A 16,399-nucleotide genomic window follows, 5' to 3' on the forward strand; every position below is an offset into this window, starting at 1 on the left:
AATGCCCAACCGATAATAATAATTGATAAACTGTCGCGACAACAGAGTCCACGTAACTAAACTTCTGTCCTGTGTAGGCTCAGTGCTCCTTCATAACTAAGGATGGGAGAAGAATGCAGAGAAGAATTTCCCCACGAGGATAAATAAAAATTTACATTTTGTTCTTTACATTTCGTTCTAGAAGCGGGCTTCTCAAGTTGAGCTATTTCCATAATAAAGTCAGAAACTGAATGCATGATTTTTGTGGTGTTGCATTTAACCCCACTGGGCAAGTAAAACAGATTACACGTGTTATCTCTATGAGCTGGGTTAACATTAGCCAGAGACGGGCACAGTTTCCTTTCAAGTAGAGCTAATGTTAGTGCAGTTGTTTTAGCAATGCAAGTATATTCATATGCAAGAAGCGAGGGATCAATTTAATTGGAGAGAACTTGTGTGGAGGTTGTGTAGAAAGCTATAACTGGAGCCACCCCGCAGGTGTGTTCTTTGTCAGACTGGGATTGACTGCAAAACACTGAATGGTGAGAGTTCTCTTTGTTATACTTGTGGGGCTTTTGGCAATAATCCTCAAATCAAACTATAGAAATGAACTCACTATGAAGTGTGGATGAATAGAAATAAACTACGATTGTACTTACAAAATGCTGAGTGCAATATACGTTTCCGAAAAAGACACGCCGCTGTTGAGTTTTTTATATGTGTGTTGCTTACAGTGCAGAGAAGGCAGACATCTCTACAGCTGGTATCTCCAAAACTGAGCAACTCTCACCATCTCAATTAAAAGTATGAATAGCACGACAGGTAAGAGGACACATATGTATTTCTTTCTGTCCCTTTAATCATCCAAACATGATTTATTTATACAGCATTTACACTGAATCGCTGAGTTTTGTGTCTCAGATTTCCCCGTCATTCAAATTGCTCTCGTTTCAGGCCCAAAAACTCCACTGCGTTTCCAGCAAGCAATTTGTCCTGCAAAACAAATCAGAAAACGCACCATATTAACTCCTCTCTTGGATTTTCAGTACATTTTTAAAAACATATTCATTCATGCAATTGCATTCTGAAAGCACAATCAAAGATATTTAGAAGGCTTTAAGGCTTCGGTCAAAATGAAGGAGAGGAACATGTCGTCACCTTCAGCGCGTCGTCAAATTCATCCATGGACTCGATCAGCGATCCCGGCTGCAGCTCTCCCAGTGGGAACGGGTAGTCCGTGCCCAGCATCACTTTATCCTGAAAGAGGAATACGTGCTTGTTAACTTGAAAAGACAACGCCGGTGTTAAACATGCAGTGAACCAAGATAGATAGATAGATAAATACTTTATTAATCCCCAAGGGGAAATTTGTCGTAGCAGTAGCAGCACCAATAAACTAAACACACGAGAATAAAAAATAAAATATAAAATATAAAAAACAGGGATGAAAGATATTGATATATACAAGAAGTATACAAAGTAAAATATAAAATATGTATATATACAACATATATGCATACACAATACAATACTAATTACTCAAATTAAATTAAATATAAAATATAAAAATATTAAATATAGACAGTATGCAAAGTGTGTGTATGTGTGTAGTGTAAATGAAAATGAAATGTGTGTGTATGTGTGTAGTGTAAATAAATGAAATGTGTGAAGTGCAGATCAACATAGTGTAAATATGGAGTTATTATTGCAGTTATTGCACTAGGATCTGGCAAGAGGTGATCTGTTATAGAGCCTAATAGCCGTCGGCAGGAATGTTCTCCTGTATCTGTCCTTGTGGCAGCAGAGCGTGAGGAGACGTCTGGAGAAAGTCCTCCTCTGTCCCTGTAGTAGGTGGAACCTATGCAGATGCATACATCCACAGTGTCTACCCACACACTCTCCACGCTCAACATTGGCAACACTCTTCTCAGTGTGCGTGTCGAAGGAATGATTCGCTCACTTTTCCGATCACATCAACGAGCAGCTTCAGGGCGACGGGATCGTGAACCAGGGAGTCGGTGTAGAAGGAACCGAGGTATTTCCTCGGACTGTTCTGGTTGTCCACTGCACACAGGTCAGGGCGGACTTTGTGGCCGTGTTCAATTCTGCCAACGGTGAATGGGAAAGAGCCCCCTGTGACCGGATGGACAGAATGCAATCTGAACACAACCGGATCTGTATTTAAATAAAATGGTGTGACTCTACAGGTAAAATATGTATCCGGGACATCTGATCTTTACCTCCATGTGCAAAGCAGACTTTCAGTTTCGGAAATCTCTCCAAGACGCCTCCGAATATCATCGAGCAAATAGCCATGGTTGTCTCTGTCGGCATGCCTTGAGATGGAAAAGACAACGAAATATAACTTCTTCTTTCAAACTAACGTTAATAATGTGTCTTGTTATCATAAGATGGTGTAAGTGGGTTAATATGCAAAGGGGAAGAAGATAAATCTTAACACTGTAAATAAACATAACTAAAGTTTACTTTCAATACAAATCCTTTATGACTCATTTGGCTTGATTTTGAGTGGGCGGGTCATTATGACCCTGAACAGCACAGGTGTCTCATCTCTATTTATCTACATCACCCAACGAAGAGAAACAAATTATAAAATGCAAATACAATTTAGGAGAAAATACATGTTATGGTAGACTAATGCAATTTAGATTTAGATTTTTTCAATGTACCTAAACAATTGTTTGAACATGTATTTTTCATTAAAACGAGTGAGTTCTCCTGATTGAACTCTGCTCTATGGAGGGGTGAATAACTCCATTTCATTAAAAACTGATTGAATTGTTAGTAATGGCATTGGTGATGAGGTACAAACTATAGTTTTATGATTTTTGGTTTCTGACCACTTTTGGGTGATTCAACATAAACCGGGTCAAATTGAACATTGAAATTTGATTTAAAATTTTAAATTTGAAAATTCTAATTGAAAATTGAACGAGAACATCACGGTTGTATGTAAGAAACGAACATTACAGGAGGGTTAATTTAGAGCTTAATTGGTCACCATTGGTCGTAACCACAATCCGTCAAATATGATGTTAAAACTACACTCAAAGAACATCAACTCGAAAGTGGGAGTTTTTAAACTTAATGCATTACTCGGGGTATTTCTGGCATTTATCATTTGGGCTGAGTTAATGCATATGGAATAAATGTGTCGCAAGGGTGTGAGTTCAACCTCAGCTCTCATCATAAGCACGTCATGAATCTTGTAGTTTTAAGAGACCGATACTCAGACACTTTAGGACTGAAGTTGGTTAAAAGATTTAAAGAAGTGTAAATGAATATTAATATTACATTTGATGGTAATAGTTTTTACGTTGACATTTTTTCTCTCTCAGGACATCGGAGCAGCTTTTTTATTTTTTATTAAAGCGAATTGGAAAATCCAACAATTTTGATTTGATGACGTCATCGAACATTTTAGGGAATCCGGTAACCTCATCGCTGAACTTCTGCTATCGCTTTATTAAATGCGCAGATGAACATGGTTCCATATCAGTTTTAAGGAAGTTACTTTCACGAGAAAAGTGTGTTTTAGTTCCTACACAGTAACATTGGCAGTGTCAATTTAACACTTAAAGAGTACATTTTAACACTCAGCCAGTGAACATGGTCCTTATCTTTAGACTGTTAAAGTAACATTGAACATAGTGTTAATATTTCAGAGTTAAAAGTCAGACCTGCTAACCACTGACCCACAGTGGCTCTTTAACCCTCTGTAGATCGGGACCATATGTTTACTGGCTCAGTGTTAAAGAACTCTTTATTCTCCTGTGTAGCTTTTGACTCGGACACGTTAGCCGTCTGCAATTCGATATTCCAAGACACAAAAACATCTCGAATGTAAGTTGAACTCAGAGTTATTCCAGAATGTTGCTTCTGCTGAAATATCAACATTTGATATAAAAAAGTGATTTAAAGAAACGTACTGCAGTCTTTCCAGAATTAAAACGCGCGGGATGAAACTCAATTTTAAACGTAGGAGGAGGCGGAGCTTTCCAGAGTAACAGTAAACGTTGTCATCACTGAGGTTTTTACTCTTGCTCTCGTTGTAATGATTCTGACAGTCAATTCACTTTAACACTGCATATTTAACACTGGGGAATTAACTCTGAATATGTACACCCACACTGGGGTCTATTTACTCTCGCTATTGTTGTAATAACTCTAATATACTTTGACACTGAAGGTTTAACACTGGGGTATTTACTGCGTAATGACTTAAGCGACGTGGGTATTCAATACATCTCCTGTTGCCACTCCATCTTCCTCACCCACCAGCCAGGGCAGCCAATACTTAGCCATCCTCCCATCTGTCTGCATGTCCCACGGGTGGACAAATATGGAGCAGCCCAGCTCCTCAGCTGCCTGCGTGGAAAAAGCAAGATCAGCAATTCTTTACGTGAACGAGAAGCATCCCCCTTCAGTCAAACCGGTGACGAATGTGAACAGCTGCCAGAAACAATATGTCATCCACATGAGCACGTGCACTGCAATATTCAGTGTCCTCCTCACGGCATAGAAGGGAAAGAGCTCGGCGGCGTTGAGGTCCCAGTGGTTGACCCGCGAGCCAATCTGCACCCCAGAGAAGCCCAGCTCCGTCACGCAGCGCCTCATCTCCAGCACCGCCAGGTCAGGGGCCTGCATGGGCAGAGTGCCCAGGCCCACGAACCTCCTGGGGTGGCGGCGCACCGTCCGGGCCAAATCGTTGTTTAAAAGGACGCAGAGGTCCAGTGTGTCGTGAGGTTTGGCCTGTAATCCAAGAATAAGATTAGAATAGGTAAACATGAAAGCTGGCTATGTTACTATAATACAGGCGGAAAATGTTTTTTATAGTTCTTAATTTCCTTCGCATTGAAAATGCGGAAGGTTATGTTTTGATTGCCGTGTATTTATTAATTTATTTGTATGCGTGTTACTCGCATAACTCAAAAAGTATTAAACCGAATCGCATGAAATTTGGTGGGATGATTGGTTATCATCCGGGGACCATTTGATTATGCACATACCTTCGCATATCATAAGATTGGGCATTGGATTATGAACATGTTGGCATTAGTTGCATGCCAATTGGATATCAATTGACTGGTAAAAAGAAGATTTTGACTTTTTCATGACCTTGACCCCGATAAATCCCAAAATTTAATCAAATGGTCCCCGGATAATAACCAATCATCCCACCAAATTTCATGCGATTTGGTTTAATACTTTTTGAGTTATGCGAGTAACACGCATACAAATACATAAATAAATACACGGCGATCAAAACATAACCTTCCGCATTTTCAATGCGAAGGTAATGATACACATTTCATCCCAGTGGCTGAAGAAGGATTAAGACTGTAACGCAGCTTTGTCGTGGTGATTGAATTGAAATTGACCCGTGCTGCTTAGTGTGCACTTACCCAGTAACTGAACATCACAGGGACGGTAGAAAGGGCCTGCACGGTGACACCTGGAGGGGTGAGAGACCAGGAAGGCACCAATGAGACCCTGCGGTGCCGGTTGGCATCTCTCACATCCGTGCACGGCGTATACCGTGCTGGTCCATGTCCCGTATGCGAGCGTCTGCGTCCCAGCAGTTCTCTTGAATCACTCGGAACAGCTTCCCGTCCTTCATCATGTCCGCTTCGCCCTGAAACACAACACTCGTAGCTCTCCTTCATACATTTCATTCCGATAGTCTTCAAGATGACCTTTACTGGTTGGGGATTTCACCACGCTTAAAAAAACCACATGATGGCAGCAGACAGCTGATCACGGAAGGCGTATGAGATGTGAACTGTCATCTACGAACAGGGACCTGACAGACAACATGTCTTTGTAAAAGTGTATTCAAACACACACACACACACACACACACACACACACACACACACACACACACACACACACACACACACACACACACACACACACACACACACACACACACACACACACACACACAGTGTTCCCCCGTGGCGACGGCTGTAATTAAAGACATCTCGGGTGCGCCACACCTGCGTCTCAAATGTGACCTGGAACCCTCACAGATCTGGTTCTAACATTGGCATGAGGACTCTAACAGATGCTCATCGCCGGGCACGGTTTACGGTCGATGCATCGACGCGTCACAACCACCCGCTCGTCCTTATGTGCGGCTCGCTCGGCGCCAAAGGGCCCGACCAGACTGCCGCAGCATTTCCGAAGGGACTCTTTCCGCTGATGCAGTGGCACCGTGCGGAGTCCCGCAGCCGCTCACACGTCGAGGGCTTATACATGTCCACGGGGTGGGGTGCAGCCGGGGAAAGGTACCCCCCCCCCCCGCTGTGTCCCGAGCATTGTGTGCAGTAGACAATTGCAAAGGGCGTGTGTAACCTTGTCTGCGCATGCAGAAAGGGAAAATACACAGCAGCTCACCTTGCAGTGATGGTGAAGCTGGACGAACCCGTCATATCCGTACCTCTGAAACACACGACTTGATTGTTTAACCCTCCTGTTACCTTTATATTTACTAACATATTTTACCCTTGGGGTCAATTTGACCCCAGCAATTAAAACCTCCAGAAAATTATTAGAATTAATATTGTTTTCCAAGTTTAAGTGTGAGGTACTTTATGTTTGTTTGTTGACTACCTAAATAGCCCTTTAAATTTATAAAAAAGTTGATATTTCTTATATGTTTGACACAGTGAAAAACAGCCTGGGGTCAAATTGACCCGAAAGAACACCGGCATTAAACATTGAATGGGGTCAAATTGACCCTCAGGTAACAGGAGGGTTAATAAAAGAAAAAGAACATCACATACTGGGAAAACAAATCGTGTATCAGGTTACACATCTCTGCTGTATTTCATTCAGATCTATATTCAAATCTGTATAAAAGTAAACATAGTTTGGTATCCCACACACATCCCGCTGTGGAGAAAGCCTTAATTGTGTTATCCCATCTGCGAGGGGTTCAATCTTCATCCTTCAGGAATATCTCCTCCAACGCCATGGAAAGCTCAAGCCGAGTGCCATCAGGCTGTTGAGTCTAACCCGACTTCACATCCCCACACATCCGCAGCACTGTGCGCTTCGTCGTTGCCGCAGAGAAGCTTCAGCGATGTCAAATGTGTTATTTTGTGGTAATAATCGGTTTATCAGCTTGGTATTTCATCATCAAAGAAAACCGAGGGCAAGTTTCAGAAGTGTGCTGCAGAAAATGATGCATTGCTTTTGTTTTAGAGAAGCCGTAAAGCATGGTTCAATTCAAAGGACTTTCACATGCTCTAGTTTGGACGCAGCATTTTCGATCCACAACCAGACAACATTTATATTACAGTCTGAATAACAACAAAATGTACATTTATTTGTCTGCCACTGTTTTTTCTGGCAAACAAATGGAATTAAGGGCCCAGTTTGTGTCAAGGGGAAAGTTACGGCTTCGTTACTATTTATCTACAGTTGGGTTTGTTATTCATTTGGAAAAGGAAAGGCTGAATTTCTTGAAAGGAAATATTGTCCATTGTGCAATAATACATTTGACTGTCACTGTGTTTGAAAATACGACACCCAAAATGATCCCATTCATCAAATGATATGGATACGAAGAGGGCCTCCGGGACGCAATACATCGAGACCCACCGAGCAAATCCTAAATGTGTCACTTGTGCTTATTTATCAAACGGCATGCAGAAGTGAAATCGCATTATTATTTCAGTGTGTCACACAGAGTTTTGATTTTCCCCACTCAAAAACAATAAAATATCAGCTGGCCTTGCATGTGTTCAGATCCAAAACATTTCCAGTAGCAGAGAAGATAAACATCATAACTCATAAACAAGACGGGCCTAACTTATAATGTTACAACGAACATTTCCTGAGTAAAAAAAGAGTAAAGAAAGGCCATCTCGGTGCAGCACTTGAACATGTGAAATCATTAGCCAAGGCCGGACCTCCATAGCAACAAAGACATACGAGCAGGGACTGATAACAGATATAACAGATAGGATCGGGCCGACAAGGCCAAATCCACCTGTTGATTAAAGTTCAACCATGGTGAACACAGATTTATGGAGTGAGCTGCTCACTCCAACGGGAGACGCCTGTGCACTTCATTTTACTGGCTTGTAATCGCATTGAAGTGAAAGAGAAGCTCTGCCGGCTGCAGAACTGATACCGGAAAAAAAAAGAAGAAAAACATCCAACCAACCGCACGAATGTGTAGATTTACTGCGGAGGCTCCCGGCTGTTAAGAAAAACCCTCTCGGATCCTCAATGAGCTCGGGTCTCTCGGCGCCTACCTGCTTCAAATCGGGCCACTCCTTTGGTAAAATGTGATTATGAATATCAATCTTCATCCTTCACGATTACCCTCTTGGCCAAACGGGGAGGTCTGCTGCAAAAGGATTGCTACTTGTTGTGAGCGCGAAATCCAGCAGATTGTCTCGCCACCCTCCGCCCTCAGCCGAAAACCAATGACCGGCAGGTGAGTGCACGCCGGCTGCCGGGACACCCTGGTCATTCATTACCTAGTCGGTAGGACAAGCAGAGCGTAATCATGAGTCTGTGGAGGCTATTAGACCTCCTGGAATACAGCCCGATATAGCCGGAACCATTACGGGATAGGCCTATTACAGCCTCAAATATTATTCACTGCCTAGATCAGCCATGAATACACACACACACACTGGTTTAAAGAGCATTTTTCCGTGCCGCTGACTGCCTGCGTTATGCCGAGTCAGAGTTCTGTGCTCATAGTCCCACAGTGCATGTTGGGATGAAGTGAAATGATGCAGTTCCTTTATTATTACCTCAGTGTTTTTTGCTGGCGGTACCTGAACCATAAGCTGCTGCACAGTTGAACTCCACTGAACCTCAGAATGCAGAGCAAAGTGAAAGGTGCATTTCCTGCGAGCTGCTGGTAAACACCAATGTTTCACATCTTTTATATTTTACAGGTCAAAGTGTGTCGACCACTGGAGACTTGTTCAGCATCCCGGTGTGTCCGACTTTTGTGAATTTGGTTACTATGGGATATTACATTGAAGAGATATGGCGGTTAATGATTACTGTTACTAATACTAAGTTGTATTTTATTTTTCAAATGTCACTTCAACAGAGTTGAGATGCAGTTGCTGAATGAAGCGCTTTCTGCAGAGGAGAGAAGCAGCGTTACAAAAGAAGTCAAACCGAGTTACACTCAACCGGCAAAAGAACATCAACCTGCATGTGTACACAAGCGTGGACGTGTGTGTGTTTGTGTGTGTGTGTGTGTGTATGCAAATACACTCATCTCACCAGCCGTGAAGGCACCACCATCGTTGCTGTAGGAGAGAATGGTCTCGTTTCCATTGAGATCTTTATTAAACAAAGCAAAAACCTAAACTGTTTTAAAACTAGAACGGGCACTCGGTAGATCGCATACATTCACATATCACAAGATTGGGCATTGCATTATGAACATTTTGGCATTAGTTGCATGCCAATTGGATATAAATTGACCACGCTCTGGTAAAAAGAAGATTTTGACCTTTTCATGACCTTGACCTTGACCTTTGACTCAATCTATCCCAAAATAGAATCAAATGGTCCCCGGATAATAACCAATCATCCCACCAAATTTCATGCGATTCGGTTTAATACTTTTTGACTTATGCGAATAACACGCACACACGCATATAAATACACAGCGATCAAAACATAACCTTCCGCATTTTCAATGCGAAGGTAATGAGATAAAAGTCATAAAACTTGACACAGAAGAGCGAATTAAGACAAACTACACATTCAACCTAAATAAACAAGATACACAAGTGGAACAGAAAAGGGCATGGAGATAGAAACGGGGCTATGGAAGACAGGTATACATAATCGAATGAATTATTCATTCATAAACGTGAATTATTAGCTACGTCGGTGCATGCCGCGGTGCTCATGTCTTGCTGTCAGCCGACATCCGTCCTCCCTCTCTCCCGGGAAGTATACCAGGAAGACTTTCTGCCAAACACATGCCACTAGCCGTCCATATGGGCTGCAGTGGGTTACGGAGGGCAGCTCTGGCTCAAGCAGGGTTGGGTGATACTGAAATCGCTGAAACTAAAAAGACGACGTACGAGATTATCGTCCGGAACGAAAAGCCGAAGAGAGCGACGCAGGTTTATGGCTAAAGACCGGAGACCCACATGTTGCAATACCCACGAGTGGCCATGCTAAAGGGTCAATGAATGGGATCAATCAACTGGTAGTAACTGGTCTCGCCACCATTGAGTTGGTGTTTGGTTGCCTTTGCAAAAAAAAGCCCCGATGACTGAGGTAGACTGGCGTATTCTGTGAGGCCGTGAGTTTCAAGGTGCGGAGATTTCCGTTTTTTTTAGCCATTGTTGTATTATTTTTGCCGATGCGAGAGCGGACATCTTTCCTGCCACGCGTGTAATCTCTCGGGCTCATGAAATCGACGCTGCGTGCAATTGTAAGGGTTACAGGTACTGGAAGCCAAAGGCACGACACGAAAACAGGAATGCAGGAGGAGGATCTTTATTTAGTGATTCGGGCAGGGTCAGAACCTGGTGGTCCGTCAAACAAGGCAACAAATCCAAAAAGGGGCAGGCAAACATCTTCAGTCGGGTCAAACAGGAAGATCAGAATTAGTATTTAGGAATTCGCTGGAGAGTTTGGCAACGACACACAAGACAATCCTGGCAGAGGACGAGTGGAAGTGAGGGAGCTAAATAGTGAGGGACTAATGAGGAGATGGGCTGCAGGTGAGAAGGGCGTGAGGACCAGGTGAAGGGAATGAGGGACTAACGAGGTGATCAGAGGCAGGATGCTTTATACTGCTCTTTGGGGGGTTTTTGTTCCAGAATTGCACAGATTTCTTTTTTTACATGTAAAGTTTTGCAAAAATAACAGCATTTTGTGACAAACGTGTAGATGATATAGAAACATAAATCAATATGTAATGAAAATGAATACAAGTATTCCAAAACCTGAATGTGGAACAATAACTGTGCAAGAGGAAAAACACAACACACGAACACTGACAGTCGAATCCATTACATAAACACTTTATTCAAAGTAAAAATAAACAACACAATTCAAGATTCAAGATAAGATGTCCCTATTGATGTGGCCTGTATGAGAAATATAGGTGCTGAGATATGAGAGGAGGAGAGAAGGAGGAGAAGGAGGAGGAGGTAGAGGAGGAGGAAGGGGAGGAGGAAGATCATAAAAAAAAGAAGAAGAACAAAAAAACTTGCTGGCACCGCCTGCCAGATTCACAGCGGATCTCAGCGATTTATCGCCTCGGCGCATCTCCCCTAAAGTGTGTCTCAGTGGCTCCGCCGGACCGGCTGCTCTCACGGAGGCTGCTGCTGCTCGCGACACGGCAGAGGGAGTTGTCTCGCGCCCGATGCTGGGGAGACCAGTCCTCTATCTCCCATCTTCTCTCATCGCAATCGTCCCCCTCCTGCGGATGTGAGTCGACGCCGGCGGCATATCGCGCTGGATGGCTGGTGCACCGAGCGAGCCGGCGTGAACCTTCCTTTCTGCTTTTTTATCATCATCATCATCATCAAAAACTAAACTAAACAACTCAACAAAAAAAGCGGAAACAGAAAAAACAACAACAATGACAGACCCCGCCAGCCAAGAGTCCTACCCGGTCCCGGACCCGACTATTGTGGATCCCCGCCCGGCCACGGCGCGCAACGGCCAGTGCGCCCCAGATGGCTTCACCAACAACCATCACCAGCAAGCCAGATCCCCGAGCCAGCCCGAGACCTTCACCACGGGCCACGAGATGAAAATCTCAGACGGCGTGGAGGGAGAAGGTATAACTTCCCTCTAATGTTTGGAAATGTTTCTCTATTTATTTAAGTTATGGGTGCGCATCTGTGTGTGTGTGTGTGTGTGTGTGTGTGTGTGTGTGTGTGTGTGTGTGTGTGTGTGTGGGGGACCCAGATGGGAGGGGTATTTTTATCCATGTGAGGTATAGCCTATTTTTAGTCCGATGTGAATAATTTATGATAGCCCCACATCAGCAGAATTCCGATCAGCGTGAAGCGAAAGTTGAATTCAAAGCTTCAATTATTGTTCAAATGATTCCGGTATCCAACGGCGTTTATTTATTCATTCCAGTTTTACATATTCCCGTGGCCCTTGGGGGGGGCAGATATGGCCCTGCATGGAATTCAATTGTCGGCCTGCTGTGTAGAGCTGGATTCTGATGCCGTTCACGTGCATGCCAAACCTCTAAGTGTGCGTTTGCAGAGCACATGTGAGTGTGTCTGATGTACTGGTGACCACCAGTGTAATCCCATTCATCTTGTAATATGCATGAAACCTGTGAAGCATCCCACCGTGGATTAAACGAGGGCCACAGCTACAATTCATCCTCAGTCTGTTGCCCAGAATACGCATCCGGTTTCTTTTTATTCATGCCTGTTTGCTGCATCTGATTCCAAGGGATATATGATATGATATTCCTTTATTCGTCCCACAGTGGGGACATTTCAAAAATCATAATATAATAATCGCCATGCTCATTAAACCGTGTCGCTCTCAGTAGCCTAATGGCATAATAATAATCTTAAATGGTTATACGTCTCACCTCCGCCATCCAAATATGGTCACAAAAATAATTCGAGATGGCGACGGACAGAAAGGACAAACTTGAAGCCTCAAAAAGTTCACGGACCAAAGCGAACGACCCCTCAACCTGAATTAACTACTTCAGTTCTTGCTAACGAAGGAGTGATTTTGGTCCGAGGCCAGCCGGTCTACGAATACCACGAAGAAGCGGCAGGCCACCGGAGTGCATCCGCAGGGCGGTCCGTTCACACGTAATCTTCTCTGGGGTCAAAACGTCGAGCGCCAATGGCGTTCTCCCGCCGCGGCAGGGTCCTCGCTGTCGAGACGCTTCCTCCCACAGTCGTTTTTCGCGGCGTAAAGAAGCTCCAGAGGTCTCTCGATGCTCATCCGCCGCAGGGACAGTGAAGGTGTGTTCACACCAAAAGCGTAACTATTTTTCGCGTCGCCCAAAACGCGTGAGTTTACTCGCTCGACCGTTCACCGTGTTCTCGCCATAAGCGTCGAGACGCTCCGCGAGGGGCGGGGCTTATCTCCGTGTCTCGTCTCCGTAAAGACCGTTATCATCTCCTTCCTCCACCAGAATAACTAACCACTAGTTCTGCTTTATATTTGTCGTGGACGTCCCACACACTGACGCCCTCGTGTTTGGGTTGATGACATCACCCGTAGGCTCACTCAGCGCGGTCACTTTCACCGATGAAGTTACCGTTACGTCGGAAAGACTTCCGCTTCCAGCTACGAGAGCGGAACACGAGAGCCGATTGGCCCGAGTTGCGAGATGACCGCCTCAAAGTTGAAATATTTCAACTCGGGGCGAAAATTGTGCCGCTGGAAACGCGTCGCCCACATCGCATCGCCCCAAACGCCGCCCGGAAAAATATTGCGTCTATCGCAGCCACACACGTCTGTACGTTGACTTTTCATGGGATTCGGTCGCGTGAATTTTTTTCTCGCTTTTGGTGTGAACGCACCTTGACGCCGGGCAGCCTGAGCCGAGGCGACCCCGGGAAGGGGGAGGCGGCGGGAGGCACGGCGGTCTATCTCCTCCGAGGGCGAGCGAGCAGTAGAAATCGGCTGGGCTAGGATTTCACCTCGTCCGGGCGTATATAGCACCGAGCGTCCAATGAAATTGGACCGAAGAGCCCACGCGGGATAACGCGGCGTCCCGGGGGATCATTCCTCGTCGCTCGGTGAGTCCAGGACACACAGAGCGATGGCCTGAGATGGGACACCGCCCGCTGTTCATGCAACTCCCCGAATCCGGATTATTCATCTGGTCGATTCCGCTTTCCAGAATGTCTAAAGCGTGTGAGCCGGCTGCTCCGGGTGTGGGTGATGCCGGCGAAACACCGTTAACACACCCAGGTCGTTAGCGGCAAACCCCACAAAGTCGATTTACCTGAAGAACAAAATATAGATGTCTCTTTTCCAATGGGAAAAATGGGGGGGGGGAAGTCATTTTGGGGCCAATGGCATTGTAAATTCCACATTGAGGCCAGGAAGAAATTGGGTTTTAAAGCCGGCGCTCTGCTCTTCCTGAGGGTTTGTGGTAAGCTTAGGAAACACTGGACCCTCCTCTTCCCAGAAAGGAACTTAACAATCATTTCGTTTACATGACGGTATAATTCGAATCTTGCTTTAGTCGGACTATGCTATCTTTTGGGGGATCTGCTGTTATCCCAATATACACGGCAGTGAGTAATTCGAATCATTGGCCGAAAGCATGTCATATCCGATACGATAGGTGGCGCTGTTTTCATTACAACTCGTGGTGATACAGCCATTTCCGCTTGACCTCTTCACCAACAACAACCAACAACATCAACATTTTGAGAAAGGTGGCGAACAGAGAGCAAGGCGAAGCTACATCCCTCTACTATTCTTCCATGGTGTTAATAGGAGTACAGCGAATGCAAATGGCGCTATTGGCGTTGTTTGTTTGTTTTCTGCCGGCCAGGCTCCCGGCAGTGACAACTTATCGTCTCTTTCGACTTCCGGGTCACGACATGGGAGGGAGGGAGGATGGCGGCGGGATCTCAAGCATGCGCAAAGACGCAAAGTCCAGTTCCTAATCCAATTCACCGTTACATGCCGCGATAGTCGAATTATCAACCGGATCGGATCGAGTTATCCAGGGGTGTTAATCGGATCGTAGTCGGACCGCACAGAGTCGAACAAAGGTGTTTACATGAAACGGATAATTCGATTTCAGTCCAACTAAGCCAGTTATTCGAATGCATGTAAACACGGTCAGTGTGTAACTGAAGTGTCCAAACACATCCCTGTGACATCACCCGGGAGTATTTTATCGGGGTCGACGAAGCTCCTCTAGAACCAACGATCTCATTATGTAACCACCACCCCTCCTCACTATTTTATGATGTCACTTGTAATTACCTTAAAAGTTAAAAGGGGAAGAAACGGCCAATTAATTTCTGTTCACGGTTTCCGCTCTAAAGACTACGACGCGGATGTAAACGTAAGATGTAAATCTGTAGGCCTAATGTTACGATGTGACAAACAGAAATGGTCAAATAAGACTAGTTAGATAATTTCAATATTACATCACACGTCATTTAGCAGACGCTTTTAACCAAAGCGACTCACAATAAGTTCATTCAACCAAGAGTACAAACTAAGAACAACAAGAATACAGAAAGTAACATTTCCTCAACATAGTCTAACTACAAAAGTACCATAATAAGAGCTATTTAAGTGCCACCGAAGTGCTAATCTGTGTTTTAATCCAAATATAGTCGGAAAAGGTGTGTCAGCGAGTTTAAGCGACGACGAGCGATGAACAGATCACTATAATAGAAATATGCTGAAGTCATAGTTTTCTGTTTGTTATTTACAACAACAAAAATCCCCGAGGGCCGTGCGCCGGCCCCGATGTAGGCGCTTGTGTCGCTTTGCTGCTGACGTGGCGCGTGAGGCGATGTAAATAAAAATAAAAGGTCATCACACCGCCCGAGAAGGAGAGGCGACCACAGAGGCCGTAAAGGTGTCGAGGAGGAAACCTCACTTTCATATTCAAAGAAGTAAAAGTGAGCTTTGAGAAAACACCGGAACGACGTTATGCTTCTCACATTCACAGCCTCCCGGTTGACATCCTCCCCCCCCCCCCACACACACCCTCCTCATCGCTCTCCTATTTTAAATAAATGTTCCCGCCGTCGCTGTTAGAGAAGCTCCGCAGTCTTCTGGACATGCTTGCACATGCCGGTGTTCTGGATCCCTCCGTGGAGCTCCCTGGGGAGCAGGAGGAGAAGTTGATCTCTTCCAGGTCACACTCATCCTGGGAATGGTTTGTGTTCAACCTGTTTCCTGATAAGCGTGCAGCCTGATGCTGACTATTTTTAGAGAGGAAAGGTGTCGACAAGTGTTGAGACATGCACACGCATACACACACACACACACACACACACACACACAAATATACACAAACTTGAGCACATGCCTTCGGTCTGATCCCCCAGCCGGGGATCATGTGAGCAAAGTAAAACAACCATACTGTTTCACTTCCCCCCCCTCTGCCACACACACACACACACACGCACACACACACTTACACACATATACATGCACAGACACATAAACACACAGACTCACACACACACACACATATACATACACACAGACACCCACACATAAAAGCACACACATACACACACGAACACACACATACATGCACACACGCATACACTCACATACACGCACACACACACACAGACTCACACACAGACACACACACATAAATACACACAGCCACAGACACACACACACAGACTCACACACATACATACATACACACACACACATACATACACACACCCACTCA

The 16,399-nt window shown here is 44.7% G+C and overlaps 2 protein-coding genes across 4 annotated transcripts in view; one reads left to right on the forward strand and one right to left on the reverse strand.

Annotated features, from left to right (window-relative positions):
* Positions 1 to 818: 818 nt before the first annotated feature.
* acmsd (aminocarboxymuconate semialdehyde decarboxylase) lies at positions 819 to 8,439 on the reverse strand. Of its 3 annotated transcripts, XM_056438305.1 has the most exons (10): positions 8,271 to 8,438; positions 6,403 to 6,447; positions 5,539 to 5,635; positions 5,406 to 5,455; positions 4,516 to 4,752; positions 4,275 to 4,368; positions 2,220 to 2,315; positions 1,940 to 2,112; positions 1,138 to 1,236; positions 819 to 972 (listed from the first exon to the last, which is right to left on the reverse strand). In XM_056438305.1, the coding sequence occupies exons 1-10, from the start codon at positions 8,325 to 8,327 to the stop codon at positions 910 to 912; spliced, it is 1,011 nt and encodes a 336-aa protein (XP_056294280.1). In that variant the 5' UTR covers positions 8,328 to 8,438; the 3' UTR covers positions 819 to 909. The 3 variants fall into 3 exon arrangements, with proteins under 3 accessions (XP_056294280.1, XP_056294285.1, XP_056294293.1); XM_056438310.1 differs by lacking the exon at positions 8,271 to 8,438 and having other exon boundaries at positions 5,539 to 5,803; XM_056438318.1 differs by lacking the exon at positions 819 to 972 and having other exon boundaries at positions 1,137 to 1,236; positions 1,940 to 2,138; positions 8,271 to 8,439.
* Positions 8,440 to 10,899: 2,460 nt separating this feature from the next.
* The window catches only part of tmem163a (transmembrane protein 163a), a 69,167-nt gene continuing 63,667 nt past the window's right edge, over positions 10,900 to 16,399 (forward strand). The window contains exon 1 of the mRNA XM_056436342.1: positions 10,900 to 11,798. Coding sequence (XP_056292317.1) covers positions 11,597 to 11,798 — 202 coding nt within the window. The 5' untranslated portion in view covers positions 10,900 to 11,596. The remainder of the gene's footprint in view (positions 11,799 to 16,399) is intronic.

Source organism: Pseudoliparis swirei, chromosome 2, assembly GCF_029220125.1.
Source record: "Pseudoliparis swirei isolate HS2019 ecotype Mariana Trench chromosome 2, NWPU_hadal_v1, whole genome shotgun sequence".
Taxonomy (NCBI): Eukaryota; Metazoa; Chordata; class Actinopteri; order Perciformes; family Liparidae; genus Pseudoliparis; species Pseudoliparis swirei.